Raw genomic sequence first — 15958 nt, 5'->3', positions numbered from 1 at the left:
CATCCTTCTTCCCTTTGTCCCTGCACGCCCCTCCCCACCACACACACATCATAGAGCAGCCAGTGGGCGCCCCCTTGTGCCCTCCCCCACTTCCTCCTCTCTGTGCAGGAGCTGCTCCCTTCTAGCTCCCCTGGGGCACGCGCCATGCAAAGGGGGCATGGCCATCACCTTGCCGCTCCTCTACACTGACCAGTGAAGCCAGCTGGATGCAGAAGGTGTTACATGCTCCAGTGGATGAGCTTCTCCGGGGTGCTGGGGTACTCAGGGAAGCACTATGCTCCTTCTGGGCCTCTGCACCATAAGGCTGTGGTGCCGTAATGGCACCATCTGGCCCTAGGGTAGAGAGAAGAGGAATAACTTTGAGACAAGTGGGGATTTCCTCTCCTATTCTCGAACATAAAAGTCTATAGAGAGAGATCACCCTAGGCATCTTTTCCCTGGTTCCTACCAATCCAGACTCTATTTACTGTTTATAGTTACTTGTTGGCATGGCTTGATTGAATGGGTTTCTTTGTAGCTATACCATTAATATCCTGTATGTTCATTTTAAAGGTAACCTCAGAAAGCCTGGCTTGTGAGCCTATTTTATGCACTCATTGGTAGAAGAGATTAGTCACATATTGTTGTGACTAAGAATCACCACATTTTGCGACTGTCATATGTTTCATCATAAATAGTGTTTTACTGACTAATTAAAACAATTCATCAGCCTAATGAGCCACCAGCCATGAAATTCTTCTGACAAAGCATCCCCTGAAATGATGGTTGCTCACGCAGCACCTCTTAACATTTAGATAAAAATAATAAAAGCTCATTTTTTCTCCCTGTGCATCTATTCATCATTATCTAATGGGAGCAGAAAGCCAAACATTAAAGGAATATTTCTGGAAAGGATTTTTTTGTTTCTTTGGTTTTGTTTCTACTGCACGTATTACAGGGTTTCACCGGTGCTGCATCTGTTGTCTAAATTAAATCTTTCAAAAATAATATATGATCACAGCAGTTTGAATCAGTCTATGACAATTCAATTGAAAATTCTCTACCCCGTAAGCATTTCTGCTTGAAGGCAGGCTCTTTTATCAAATAGGACAGATTTTTTGCATGGGATGTGGGCTATTTATTAAGGGCAAAATTCATCCTAACACCCACAACAAAGCTAGAGTAAACTGGCATTGTGCTGCGCGCGGCTAAAAAGTTGGGGGAATGGAATCCACCCCCAAGTCCACTAGCAGGTATGTGGAAGCACTGTCACCCCTCCATGGATCCAATTCCACTTCCAGACTGGAAGAGGGCAATGATCTTGCACATGCCCGACAGAAGCTTGTGGCCTCTAGATTCACATAATCAGCCTTTTCTTCCGAAGTCCAAGCATACTAGAGAAATGAGACTGGTTTTTTCCCTCAGGCCCGGCCCTCGTATTTCTTAGGATTCTTCGAAAGGTATGTCCTGTATGTTCCATTAAAGAGTGCTGCTACCAGAGAACCAGGAAAATCCTCTAAATAAAACTCTGAGCTTTGTGGTATCTTTTTTATATTCTGTGGAAGTAGAAACAGTAGGTGAACACCCCATAGAGATACAGTGCACTGAAACATAACATTAATCTTTGACAACCAGGTTGTATTGATAGACAGCCTTACTCATGGACTTAGATTGGCTCTATGTCAGAAGTCAGAAAACCTGAGTTCTCTTCCTGATTCTGCCAAGACCTTGGTCAAGTCACTTACCCTCTCTGTGCATCTCAGTTTTTCCACCTGTAAAATGGGATGAGGATGCCCTTTGAGATTTATAATTGATAGCACCATACAAGTATTCAGATATTATTACTGAGACTCTGGTACTTGTGAACTATACCACTGCATTCTAATGTCAGTAGAGTTACATAATAATCTAAATGAAGCCCCTTGTCATGAAAACAGAGAGAGATTTAGGAATCTCCTTTTCTGTTTCTTCTTCTTTGTGATCACCATTCTGTAAAAATCCAGTCCATGTGTAAACTTAACTATATATATAATTTAGTAAATTTAATTCACCACATACGGTAGGTCAAAGTGACACTGTTTTAGACTTTAGACACTGGAAGGTAAAAGTTTTAAAGTAATGCACAGGAAATTCCATTAACAATCAGATAGGTGTGCACAGTTCCTCTCTCCCCATTTTGAAAATGTCCCCTTCAAGCTCATCTGTCTACATTATGCTCTGGCAGCCTGATGGATAACATGTGAAAGAAATTTCTCCCTGCCAGCCAATAAGCTGAAATTAAGAAACACAAGCAATATAGACAATCCAATGAGCTGGTAAGGGAACACAAGACCTGTGGACAAATCAGAGAAGGCAATCTCACTAACATCTGCTTTTCAATCTCTTGCAGCAAGGGGACATTCGTTTCCCCTCACGCTCTTGCAACATCTTGCAATGTGTGTTTCTATGTTAAACCGAGTCTTATCAAATACGATTACTTAAAATGTCCCCCCATGTTAGGAAGGAAAGATGCGGAAGAGACAGAATGAATGCAAAGGGCCAAACATGTCCCCGGCACCAGGCCCAAGTAGCCTGGCTGGGGGCAGGGGAGAAATGGAAATGGGGAGTGATCTCCTCTCAGACCCGGCATGACAGTGGAGTTGCTCTGGGGCTACTAGTGCAGCCCGTAGATTAGAACAGTCTCCTCTGCTCCTGCACTCCCATGTAAAAGCAGTACATTTCCCCCACTCTGTTATTTTGCTATAATTAACATCAGCCCGACTCCTATTAATTATTTGCTGCTATTTTCTATTGTTGGTGCCCTCTCCCGCTCAATTTCCCTTTAAGAAATGCTTTTTAGGGTATGTCTACACCGCAATCATGGGGTGCAACTGCAACTCATGTAGACAAACCCCAGCTAGCGTTAATCTAGCCAGCAGAGCAGTGAAGGCACAGAAGCATTGGCTTCAGCATGGGTTAGTAATTACTCAGGGTTCCAGGTGGGTTCGTACATGTGGGCTGAAGCACAAGGAGTCCTAGTCCCCTTCTTGCTCTGCCTTTGCTGGTGGGGACAAAGCATTTGCTGCTGGCCCATGCTAGCAGTAAACTGCTAATCCCCGTCGCTGGCTCAGCTGCACTGGCCAGCAAGTTGGGGAGATGAAGCCAAGATTTCGCCCATCTGCTGGGCATAAGGGAGTAAAGCCTTTTGTACTCTTGCACACCTGCTCTCAGTGTCCAAGTAGACACTGCGCAGGAGTGGGGGTTCTTACACCTTTATATTCCTCTGCCTCCTTGGGTGTACAGTTCAAGTCACAATTGAGCCCTTTGTCCTTGGCACTGGGATTGGCTGAAACCCTGTACGGGAGTTCTCAGAATGCCTCGGTGCAGGAATTATTGGGCCAGACTAGATCATCACGATGGGCCTCTCAGGTTTTATAACCTCTGATTCTATGAAAAGCTGATCTTGTCCTTCAAATCATGTTCTCCCCGCCTCCCCCCAAAAAGCTACACTTTCAGCTAGTTGTCCAAGGACTGAACTGAACAGGACAAAACAATTGACAGAAAAAGAAGCCGGCCTCTCCCATCCATCCTATCCAATGGCTAATAACATTATCCCAGATTGTTAAGGTCTCAAAACAAACTAGCCACCAGTTTTTAATGGCAGTTTTGGAAAGCAGGTGGCTGTCAGAAACTGAGTCACTTTGGAAGCCAGCCGCCCCAGGAGAGAGAAAATCTGGGTAAGGAATGCACTACATGGGACCAAATAGAAAGTCTGTACAAAGAGTTGTTCAAAATATGGAATGACTTTGGAGAAGGTCATTTCCTATCAGCTCAGACACTACTTGGCTCAGAAACTGGCAGGATTCTGTAGAGTTCATTGAAAAGTGGAAGGCTGAAATACCAGGATGAATGAAAGAACATTTACAGCTCTACAGCTTGCTGGTATCTCTCTGTTCCACAACAGTGGTGATAAGATGCAGGGAAAAGACAGATTTTTATCAGTGGAGAGACTAGACTCATTTATTAAGGAGAGCGAGATACCATCTTGAGCAAACGCTGCTGCAGGTGAAGCTGATGGGGCAGAGATGGAAGGAAAGGCATTAGAAGCACTGGCTGGGCAGCAACCCAGAGCAGATCAGATGTAGAAAGTAACTAACTACTACAGGGGATCAAAGCTAAGAGGGGCCTCGATCCACCAACATTCTGAGTCTCTCTAAAAACACGTGCCCTAACCCTCCTTGACACACTGTTCATCCTAGCCTGTCCCCATGCAATGCAGGTTCTTCCAGCCAGCCCAATCAGCCACCCCAAAAGGATCTTCTTTCTACTCCCTCAGAGTGTGCTCATCTTTCTTACACTTCCAGCTGAGTCCTTCCTCTTCCTCCATGGGCGGTGGGTGAACTCCCCATTCGGTGAGGCTAACCCCCGGCCCCGCCCCTTCTGCCTGAGCGGCCCCCACCCCCGCGGCTGGAAGAGCCCCGGCCTGCCCCAGCCAGGCAGACCAGCCCCAGCACCAGGCCGGGCCAACCCCTGGGCTGCCGGCCAGCTGGCCGGCCCGAGGACCATGCTGCCAGCCAGCCCGACCACTGAGGTCCCTGGACGCTGGCCTGAGCCCTTAGGGGAGAGGGTGAGCGAGGACAGGGCCTTGGGGCGCAGACACGGCCTAGATTGGGGAGGCTTAGCCTCCCCTGGCCTACGATACCCGCTGCCCATGTCTTCCTCCCAAGTGAGACAGCCCTGACCACTCCAGCCAGCAACTGAGCCAACAGCAATCAAGAGGGCCTGCACTTGTTCTGCCTCACTACTACACTCAGCCAGGGGTGGCTCCAGGCACCAGCACAGCAAACGCGGGTGGCAGTGCGCCGGCTGCCGTGAAGCCGGCTTTCAGGCAGCCTTCAGCGGCACGCCTCCGGGAGGCGCACCGGTCCCGCGGCTTCGGTGGCTATTCAGCAGCAGGTACGCCAAAGGCGCGGGACCAGCAGATCACCCGCAGAAACACCGCTGAATCCGCGTGACCAGCAGACCGCCCGCAGGCATGCTGCCCAAGGCGGCCTGACTGCCGTGCTTGGGGTGGCAAAAAACATAGAGCCACCCCTGCACTCAGCCCTCATCTGAATAAGGATCCGGCCTTAACCCACCGTGTCTAACTCTCAGCTATACACTCCTAGCACTCTTATTCACGGCAGTGGCTTCCATGATGTTCTATAAAATACTTGGGAGCTGTGTGAGCCTGGTCTTAGCCGGTGCAGAGTCTCCTCAGAGGCAAAACACGCAGTGCAAGCAACTATTTCACTGGGGAGCACACCTGTAATCTTTGCTCTGCTCAAAACGATGGGGTTTTTAAGTCACCCATAGTTGCTAAAGTAGAAGTGACAAATCTTAACACTCACAATTGAACTATTCCACATGTAAGATCACCCAGTTGTTTTCCAGACTGATACAGTCTATCTCAAACACAGCAGCAGATTTGCCTGAAGTATTTATGTGTGTGCAAGAATTTAGTTATGCTGCTTACATATATAATTAAGGAGTAAGGATGTGTGTTTTAGCAGGCTGCAAGATTGCAGTGTAGGTCTGTCAGCAGTCAGGTTTCCACCAGTCTGGTTTAAAATTGAAGAATGTCCAAATCAAAGGCACATTTGCTTGAGCATCAATTCTCCCTACCTCGTTATGAAACCTACAAAACTCTGGCCTGGCTGTGAATGTTTACCAGTAAGGGATGGGAAATCAGGAATCAGAGCAGGAGGGAGACTAAAAAAAATCCCTTTCATTTACCAGTCCAAGCCCTTACATTATCCTGTTCTATTGTTGCCTGGTAGAAAAGAGTCAACATACAATGGTGCTGGTCTGGCACATGAAGAGCCCAATTCTGAGCACTTCCTGCTAGGTGTTCAGTAACCCTCACTGAAATCAACTGGGAGCGACAGCCACTCAGCATCTTGCAGGAATTTAGTGATCAGAACCTCGCAGGATTGGGTCTTAAATGAAGCAAAAAGGAATAAAAAATTAAGATCTGACCTTTTCAGTGCGGTTTATTCCATTTCAGGTACCCTTCCCTGATAATTATTTTCTTGAATATTTTACACATGCACGTACTAAATGATGAGCAAAAATAGGCACACATGAGAAGGGGAGATAAGTCTATTTTGACAATGTTGACTTCGTTAGAGTGCTGGAGAGTGACTGGGGGATATTGATTTACGTCTATTTATACATCTGCCGCAAGTGTTTTCAACAAGGTAATTTGCCATGAGACATAAGATGAAGCAAATTAGGTTTCATTTTGCAACTGTGTTTGGAGTGCGTAGACTCAACAAGAAATTCCATGTCATAAACCGAGTCTGAGAGATGGAGGTTAGTAATATATTTCTGTTTTTTGAACTTCTGACAGTTTTTTAAAATAAAAAATACAAAATATTTTGACTGAAAATTTAAAAATGAAGTGTTCAGCATCATGGTGTTATCCATCCAATCTTTGCAAAGTTTTTATCCTTCTGATGCTTTATGTGATGAATAAAACATGTTGTTGTTGGCATCCTTTCGTCTGGGAGAAATGGTGGGAATTGCAGCCTATGATATAGATGGTTTGCAATGTCTATAAAAGGGGTAGGCATAGCCATAAAGGGCCTCATATTACAGCCTTTACTTGTGCGACTAATCCTGATTTATGTGTAACGGTTACCGGACTGGGACATAGATCAGAATGTTCAGGAATTCAGTGGGACTACTCATCTTCCTAAAGTTAGGCCCACACTTAAGTCTTGTGCTGAACTGGGACTTAAGATTCCAAGCCTGTAGTTACTCGAATCAAAGAAATAATTCACAGGAGCTGGATTGGGCCCTAAAGAAAACTGCTGGGAGAAAGGGATGGAGTCAAATACAAATTTTTCCCTCAATGCTTTCTTATTTGTACCTATTAGTCCGGCTACTAGTAGAAAGTATGATGTACATACCTGAGAGTGTTGTTAATATTACAAGGACATTTCTTGTGGCATTTTAGGCCATAAAGCCCTTCTGGACACATTCTTTCTTGGCAACGAAACCCTTTAAACCCAGGGTCGCACATACATGCTCCATTTACGTGGTAACACTTTGCACCATTTTGACAGTCACATTTCTGAGTGCACTGAAAGCCATATGTCCCAACAGGACACTCCTCTTGACACCTGCAAAGAAATATGTGAGATCTGATGAAAGCCAAATGCTAAAAAGAGAGGCTAGTCCGTTTACAACTTTTCCAAGGGAATATTTTGGCTGATATATTAAGCATAAAATCATACCTCATTTATTTAAGTAATGTACTGAACAAATGAAATCATTGAGGTGACGTGTTATCTTGATCATGTAAATTGCTGCGAACCTAAAGTGTATTTAATCTCTGTCCAATTAAATTTCACAGTATTTACACTAGTGTTAACAAAGTGACTGTGCTATCACTTCCTCAATAATTACATCCAGAAAGCATGAACAATTTGATACACAATTAGCTACTTTCCTGAAAGAAAGTCATCTATATTTGCTTTCTTCTAATTTTCAAAGCACTACACACATACTTCCTTAAATGTGTACCATACACTTGGAATGCTAATCAGGGCTGAAAAATAAGCATGATCAATTAAGCAATATTAAGAAAAATGTGCTACAACAAAAATGGTTTTATTTTCCCTTTATACTGCTTTTGCACCTGTTTTATAACAAAAGTGAAACTGGCCCCTTGTCTTGTTGCATATGTACTGTCTATCTACAGCAGTCTGAACCTAAAATCCTCTTTTCATTTATTATTACTGGGATGGTCACTAGCACAAAAGCTCGGACAAACAGTTTTCACTCTCAGTGTAGTTACTTCTCCAGAATTAACAACATTTGTAATACCTGATACACACAAAAATAGAACCCCATGAACAGTATATACAAATTGTTTTTAACTGCACCTTTCCTGTAATATTTCAAATATTTCCCTACTGGATGATTTATGAAATGTTGGGGCAATACATTCTGAACAGTCTGTTTCACAGTGCTGTGCAAAGCAATCCAAGAGATCACATTTCCTACCTGAAAGGTTTTTTGCTGCCCCAAACTCTGAGAGCGCAACTGTCCAAGCAAAAAAAAAAAAAAAAAAGGGGGGGGGGGGAGAGGGAGTAGGGCACAACAGCCCAGAATGTCGCCCCTGGAATTGTGCCACCCCAAGCACGTGCTTGCTTTGCTGGTGCCTAGAGCCGGCCCTGAATAAAAGTCCTAGAAAATGGAACTGTTTCTGTGCCTGTTGCAACTTGATGGGTTCCGAATTTTACAAGGTATTAGTACCTCAGTTTACATGATTCATCATGAAGCACAGCTATGCTTTATTCACTTAAAAAGCCAATTCCCTTATCTCATGGATACCAGATATTGGAAATAGCCTATCAGCATTAATTTAATCCCATGCATTGACTAAAATGTATACTATAAATGCAGTGGAGAGAGGTCAGTGTTAAATGTCTTTCTGCAGGTCATTTCACGGCTGGCATGTGAGACTTAATATGTAAAAGATTAAGGTACAATGCAAGCCTAACAAACTGAAATGAACACGCTCAAAATTTAAGAAGAGAAATCACGGGTCGCAGCCTCAGATGAAGATGTTTTACTAAAAATAAACAAAGTAAAGTAAAAAAGCCCAGCTAGTGATTTAACTGCAGCATATTTCAGCACGGTCGTTGTTATATTGTTCAAGTTCAGACTTGGGATTGGAAGTTAGAGGAACATGTGGAAAAAATGGCAGTGAAAGAAGTCTTAAGTCACCCTGAGCTAACTATTGGCTGCTGGCTTTGAAGTTCTCAGTGCCGTCCAACTGTGGAGTAATAGCCAACAAGGAATAATGGGAATAGGACTGAAACACTTAAAACAAATGAAATGCAATGAATGTATTAAGATGTCTTATGTTTCCATTGCCACATGCAGCTCTACTAGTGAGCAGGAGACTACTGTACTCTACAAGATGAATGCACAGTCGACGGTGCACTATATCATTCTATATTTATAGAAGATGAAACATTACATAGAAGGGAAAAAAGCATCTGGAAATGAAATATTGACGACCTAATCCATTTACATAATTAGCCATTTTCTACTAACAATTTAACCAACTTATTTATTTGGAGATCAAGCAGCTACTGCTAATGAATTTTATACGAAGAATACTAATAACGATTCCTCTGAAACATAAGGATAATCACAGCAGGAATTAGCTTTCTACTGAAACATCCTTCCTTAGCAACATATCAATCTAATGTGTCCATAACACCATTAACAACCAGATACATTGCTCAATTAAATTACAAAATGAGCTGCTAAGCCCTAGTTGTGTTTCTTGTTTAATTTACATTGCTTTCTGCCTATCTGGGGAGACTCGCATTATAATATCTACTGAACTTTAATATGTTCTACAATTATTTGGGCTGGGATAATATGGCTGTCACCTGTAGAATTAATGGAAGCAATTTCACAAAATATTAAACATAAGACAGCCTGTTTAACAGAAGAAAATATTACAAGAGCCTACATCATTTTCCAATATTAGTGCTAGAAATCGTTCTTATGGAAGAATAATGGCTCTGTTTTCTTTACAAGGATCACCTTTTGTACAATAACAAAAGCTATCAGAAATACACTTAAAAACTGTGGAGATCACGGTTTTCATAGCTATGAAATATTTATACAAACAAAACAAGAGAATAGGTTTGCTTATTCTATCATAACAAATGTAGTATTTATCCTATTAAGATTCAATCTATCGGCTCGATGACGAGATGGAAAACCCAGCTAAAATGCTAGGTTCACTTTTTGTTGTTGTCAGCCATAGAATTTTCATACTTTCCAGTTGTGCTTTTGCTATTATTCCATTCAAATAATTTACAATACAGACATTTACATGGGCGCTTAAGTCATTTTAGTTCAGCACAAAGCTATCTGGAACTATCAATAGTGCTTGTCAATTTGCTCTAGGTAAGTAGTGTGGTACCACTTCCCAGAAAGCAGGGAGTGAACAAAAAGTGACAATTACACTTCTACAGGCTTTTGTATCTTGGTTAAGTCCACAAATATTTATCTAACTATATGTCATTATCTGTCTTACCGGACTCCAAACTGTATATGGCTATTTACAGACAATTAAAAAAGAACATCGGCAGATAATCAAGATCTAGTATTAATAGAAATATTCTCCTGATTTAAAAAAAAAAGTCAAAGAAAATACTGTTTTGTTTGGAAACTATATTCCCCTGTGCGGCTGCAATGTATGTTGTAGCATTATGATAGTATGAGACCCGGAAAGCAAAATGGACTAGAGCCCTAAAATGAATCTGACTAGTTTGTCCCATTGCCCCAGCTGAGTGAAATCACAGCATTAAAGTCAATGGGGGATTTACAATTAACTAGTTGTAGTTAACAACAGGTAAAAGAAGTGTGCTCACCTTAAGAACAAATTTTTACAGATGAAATCCTGTCCCCAATGAAGTCAATCGCAAAACTCTTCAGTGACTTCAGTTGGGCCAGGATTCTACCCATCGATAAGGTAATTCTTTGGGCTTCCCATAAACTTTCCAGGCTTCATCTAAACTGAAGAGTCTTTTAAATAGAGGATGGGAATCTCCAGGCTGCTCCCAGCCTCTTTTGCTGCTAGAGAAGTTGAGTGTGAAAGTCTATGCATATTGGCTTTGAAAACGGATGCATCTCCTTTCCTCTGCTTCCCTTTGGGATACCCTCACTTCCTCTTGACCCCACTTCTTCTGTCCTTCATGTCTATTTTGCTCCTCACAGTTCCCAGTCCAGCGAAGCATCTGAGCAGTTCCATCAGGCCCTACTTACTTAGAAGCTTTGATTGGATTGGGGCCCATATTCACACCTCTCTATCTCCCTGGCTTGCCCACTTTCCATTGTTACACCTTCCAGTTGGCCCCTAATATTTCCTCTCTCTCCCCTCTGAGATCCCACCTCCTTCCAGGAGCCAGCCACACACACACACACACACACACACACACACACACACACCCACCCCTCTAAAGCTCAACCTGTGCATCCTCTTCTGTCCCTCCCCACATCGCTAGGTTTCCCGCTATCCGTTCCCTGGCTCTGGGGATTGCTGCCAAGAGCATGGGCAAACTCGATCCCTCCTTCCTTTGCCCGCTATTTGTGGCCTCCTCTTCCAAGGGACTGTTTCTGCTCCCGTTGCTGCATGTGCTCTGCCTGTGTTGGGGGCAGTTCCCTTTATTTCTTGCAGAGCCAGTTCCTTTTCAGCGCCATGCCCCCTTGTGGCTGGCAATGGAGTGAAGGAGCTGGCCTAGCTGTCGGCTGCTGGCTGGGAGCTCACAACAGCTCTAGCACGGTTGCGTAACTTAGATCGATTCCCCCTCCCCCGCAGTGTAGACCAGGCTTAAGTGTACAAAGAGCCTCTGATTTCAGGCACAATCACCATGATAGACATTCAGCCCTGGTGATCACTTTTCATTGGAAAGCTATCTCCATATTTAAAAGAAAGTTAAAGCTAAGATTAGCCATGACATTTAAAGGCTCCCCCAACTAAAGGGGCACTGGCTTTGTGCCATGAGGTCCCAACCACCAGCTTTATAAAGAGCGCTGTTGTAAGAACAGGGGATTTTCCTTAAAGCAACCTTCCCTAGAATGACTTCTACTTCCATCTGCTTTACCTAGCTGCAGCTGCTATTTGACACATTTCCCAAAGCAAACACTGGCATCAGTTACATGAAGACACCTGATTTCAACAGAAGTTACATGGCTGCAACACAGCAGAATAGCCTTCTAAATGTAAGTGTAGCGTTTAGAGCTGGTTTGTTTGTGTCCTCTGAATAGCTGACAAATAAAGACGAAAGGAAATAAGACACTCCAACAAACTCTAAACGTCCTTATGCACTAGGGCAGTGGCTCTCAACCTTTCCAGACAACCGTCCCTCTTTCAGGCATCTGATTTGTCTTGCATACCCTCACTTAAAAACTGCTTGCTGACAAAATCAGACACAAAAACACTGAAGTGTCACAGCTCACTATTACTGAAAAATTGCTGATCTTCTCATTTTTACCATATCATTATAAAATAAATCAACTGGAATATAAATATAAATATTATTTCAATGTATAGTATATAGAGCAGTATAAACAAGTCATTGTCTGTATGGAATTTTAGTTTGTACCAACTTCGCTAGTGCTTTTTATGTAGCCTGTTGTAAAACCAGGCAAATACTAGATGAGTTGATGTACCCCCGGAAGACCTCTGCGTCCCCCACGTATCCCTGATTGAGAACCACTGCATTAGGGATAAAATTCAGTGGGCTATCACTTAAGATGGATTTAAGTGATGTATAGGCCCTCTGAATATACTTCAATGAAGTTGCTCAATCCAAGACAGCTTTGTAAAACAATATCATCTTTTCTGATCAAATTAAGGCAGCTCCTCTGGTTTATAAATGTTGAGGATTTATCACTTTTTGCTGGTGTCAGAGACTGCAGCAACCCAGATGGGAAGGGAGGGACATATTAAACTGCTGCATTGCTTACTCTTGAGGATATTAATTTGTATAAATATGGTTCATTTACATATCTTGTAAACATGTAATGCTTTCTATTAAATTTGTCGCTGTAAATATCTAAATTTAATTTAATCCATTAAATTTTTAAAAGAGTTACAGTAAAAAAAAGAAAACTCACAGTAAACAGCGAGCACTGCCACTGAAAAGTAATAACAAAGGCATATTTATAAAGTCTGAACCGCTCTAGGAAGAGGCACCTAACTGCAGCAATAGGAACGTAACACACTGTTTTCCAGAGAGCAAGATTGTCTAAGATTAATATTGAAGAGCAATGTGTTTTATTACCTGTCTCCCATATATCCAGCTGTACACAGGCATTTTCCTGTCACATGATCACACTGTCCTCCATTATGGCATGGACAATCCTGGCTGCAGTTAATTCCAAAGGTTCCGGAAGGGCATGGTTGTGCACATACAAAACCCTAGGGAGGTGCAGAAAGAGTGGTGTTTCAGTGAAAAGTTGCAACGTTCTGAGCTTTTCTTTCTGGCTAGTATATTTATTTGTCTGTCTTGCCACACCTTGATCTAAATGAGTTGGCAATGTTTCTTGTGGATATGGTTTAAAATAAGATCAAAACAAGCCTAAAAATTCTGCCACCCAAATGAACTCCTGCCTTCCATCCCTCCATTTACAACGTGTCTCCCTGGTGATGACAAGTCACTGGTTTCTCTCTGGGGGCTTCCTCAAGCAAAGGCAGCAGGTGTAGCAGGAGGCAAGAATGATACGGACTCTGCACCCCTCAGAAGCAGAGGTGGGAGGGCTTGAGGAGTGCCAGGGGCAGCTGGCTTCAGCCTGTCCTGCCTTTCAACCCCTGGCCACTCCAACACTCCTGCCCCAATCCTACTCCCTTCCACTGGCCCCTTACCTCCTCTGCAGCAAGGCACTGAAACAGAGGCGCCTCCTCCTCTAACCCAGGGGCACTATGCTGGCTGCAAACCAGCAGGGGGAGTAGACAGCTGCCAGCCAGGCGGCAGAGAGGCCGTCTGGCTGCCGAGGCCCATCACTACTGCAGGTGCCTGGTGGGCAGGAGAAGTAACTGCAATGAAATCTCTGCTCTGTCCCTGCAGCCATGTGGGGTGAGGACATGGGGGCCTGCTGACATGATTGATGCCAACGCGTGATGCCAGGCACATCTACCTGGCATCTCTCTGCACGGACAAACCAAAATCTGTAGAGATATAACTGGATTCCCCAGTGATGTTCAACTACACGGCTACAGAGCCATGCCCCAACTTCCTTCTCTGCAGCCTCCAACCTCGACCTCTGCAGGGAACAAGCCCTCTGATTTAACCTGCATAAGCCATGGCTACTTAAGGCGCTGTCCATAAATTATGTACCACAGTTTTTGGTGATTTTCAAGATCCACCCACCTCCTGTAACACTGAGACAAATGCACACATTTAAGGACCCGCTCACCTGCTAATGCATTCCGTAATTTATGGACAGCCCTCAACCTGCACTTCAGTATCTCTCTGTACACCTACTTCCAGCCTTTAGACCGGCTGAGAATTATCCAGCACAGACAGACGAGCATCATGTACAAACCCCAAACCCCATCGGCCTATAAACTAAAACACGTTCATTTAAAATATGCTCCTGCAGCCCCTTTTCACCTGGAAGTTTTAAACCTAATTACAGTCAGTTCAGAATTCTCTTCCCATTGAAATCAAAGGGGAGAGAAAATATTCCCATCACAACTCAACAAACAACTGGCTGTTCACACGGGGTGAAACTCACCCGGGGGCATCAGGCCACCAGCAAGCCCATACGCCACCTACGGCCCATTTGGGCCCCCCAGATCCCAGCCCCAATCCCATCCCTTTGGCTCCATGTCCTGATCCCCCATCCCTCTGCTCCTCCCACCCCCTTGTTCTCTTCCCTCCGACTCTATGCTGTCTGGGAAGTAGCAGCAGAAGAGCTGAAAGCCAGGGAGACACAGCCTCCCTCCTCTCGGTTCCAGAGCCAGTACCGCAACAACCCCCCATAGCCAGGAGGAGCAACTACTGTGAAAGTCCTGATCCGCCCATGTAGCCCTGTGATACCACATACTCAGCATAGATCGCGTCTTGGGACAATTGAGCTGCCAAACTCTAACAAGTCACTACTGAGCATGTGCCAACTGAGATTTCCAGAGGCTCACAACTTGGCCAAATTTGAGCAGGTTTTTCCAGGGATGGTTAAAGGCACATCTGAAACTCCAGGGCGATGCTCCTGCCCAATTTCAACCCCCTGCTCCAAAGCATGGAGGCACTAGAGCTCCACAACTAAAAGGTTGTAAAACTGTAACATGGGCAAAAGAACAGGTTTTCCCTTCACCTCAGCCTGAGGCAGACACCTAGCATGCAAAATTTCAGCCCAAACCATCCAAGTTGGACACGGTATAAGCAACTGAGGCAGGGTCTTTCAATGGAACGTGCTGGGAAACTTGAAGTACTGGAGGCACTGCCTGCATCACCTACCACACACAACATGTGACAGAAAAGCACAGGGGATTTTCCTTGAACTTTTTTTCTTTTTTTGGGTCTCTGTGAAGTCTCATTTCCCCAACCAAGTGCCAGGGGCTCCTCATGTTGAACAAAGCACATACTGAATAAATCTTACACAAAAATGAAATACGGAGCATCACAAATGAGGATATTCACAGTTACAGCTCCTCCTCCGGGGCAGCTTAGGAAGTTCTGTAATAGCAACACATCCGCAATGGAAAGGCTGCCTCTCTCTCTAACCCTAAACCAGACCCCTCAAGCCTTTCTCAGCCTTGTGATAGGTGGTTCCCTAGCTAGAAAACAGACCTTTTGGCCTCAATTCAAGACCAGTCAGATTCTGCTGTAACAAACATGTCTCTCCAGGCTGGAGCAATAAGCAATACTATATATTTGGAAATGCAGGTATCCATTTATCTGGATAAATGCATTTTCACTTCATGTCTCAAAAAGAACAGGATTTCTATCAACAAACAATGAGAAAGGAATACTCTGAGATCTATCCCCTGGAGCCAAAGGGATCTTTAGACATAACTTTTTGCATTAATCTGTGCTAAGAGAATATAAAACACCCCTCTGTGGAAGATCAAATGTCAGACCGAAGTTTCTTGTAGTTTACGCATCTTATCAGCAAAGTTTATTTTTTAAGACCCCGAACTCTCGGGCTTCTGCTTTTAATACAGTTTCCCAGCATTATTAGGAAGATTATTAGAAAAGGTCTTCCCACCCCGTCGTTTATTTCATTTTACAAAAACCACCACAACAAAAAGAAACCTGCACATAGCTGAGATGGAGGTTAAAGCACCCACCAACCAACACCCACATCCACTGGAGTGAAAAATGCCCAATACATTTTAGCATTAGAAGCCACTCTTCTAGTGTAATACTTCATACAACAGACTGCATGCTGTCCTGGTGAAAAAAACATGGGGAAATAA

The 15958-nt window shown here is 43.8% G+C and overlaps 1 protein-coding gene across 1 annotated transcript in view; it reads right to left on the bottom strand.

The window, feature by feature from the left end:
* MEGF11 (multiple EGF like domains 11) overlaps window positions 1-15958 on the bottom strand; it is a 360979-nt gene that overhangs the window by 102254 nt on the left and 242767 nt on the right. Inside the window, exons 9-10 of the mRNA XM_044980598.1 lie at window positions 12822-12958; window positions 6912-7124 (exon numbers count right to left, since the gene is read on the bottom strand). Coding sequence (XP_044836533.1) covers window positions 6912-7124; window positions 12822-12958 — 350 coding nt within the window. The remainder of the gene's footprint in view (window positions 1-6911; window positions 7125-12821; window positions 12959-15958) is intronic.

Source organism: Mauremys mutica, chromosome 11 (assembly GCF_020497125.1).
Source record: "Mauremys mutica isolate MM-2020 ecotype Southern chromosome 11, ASM2049712v1, whole genome shotgun sequence".
NCBI classification, from domain to species: domain Eukaryota; kingdom Metazoa; phylum Chordata; order Testudines; family Geoemydidae; genus Mauremys; species Mauremys mutica.
The sequence above is the reverse complement of the archived record's forward strand: the minus strand, read 5'-3'. Positions and strand labels throughout refer to the sequence as shown.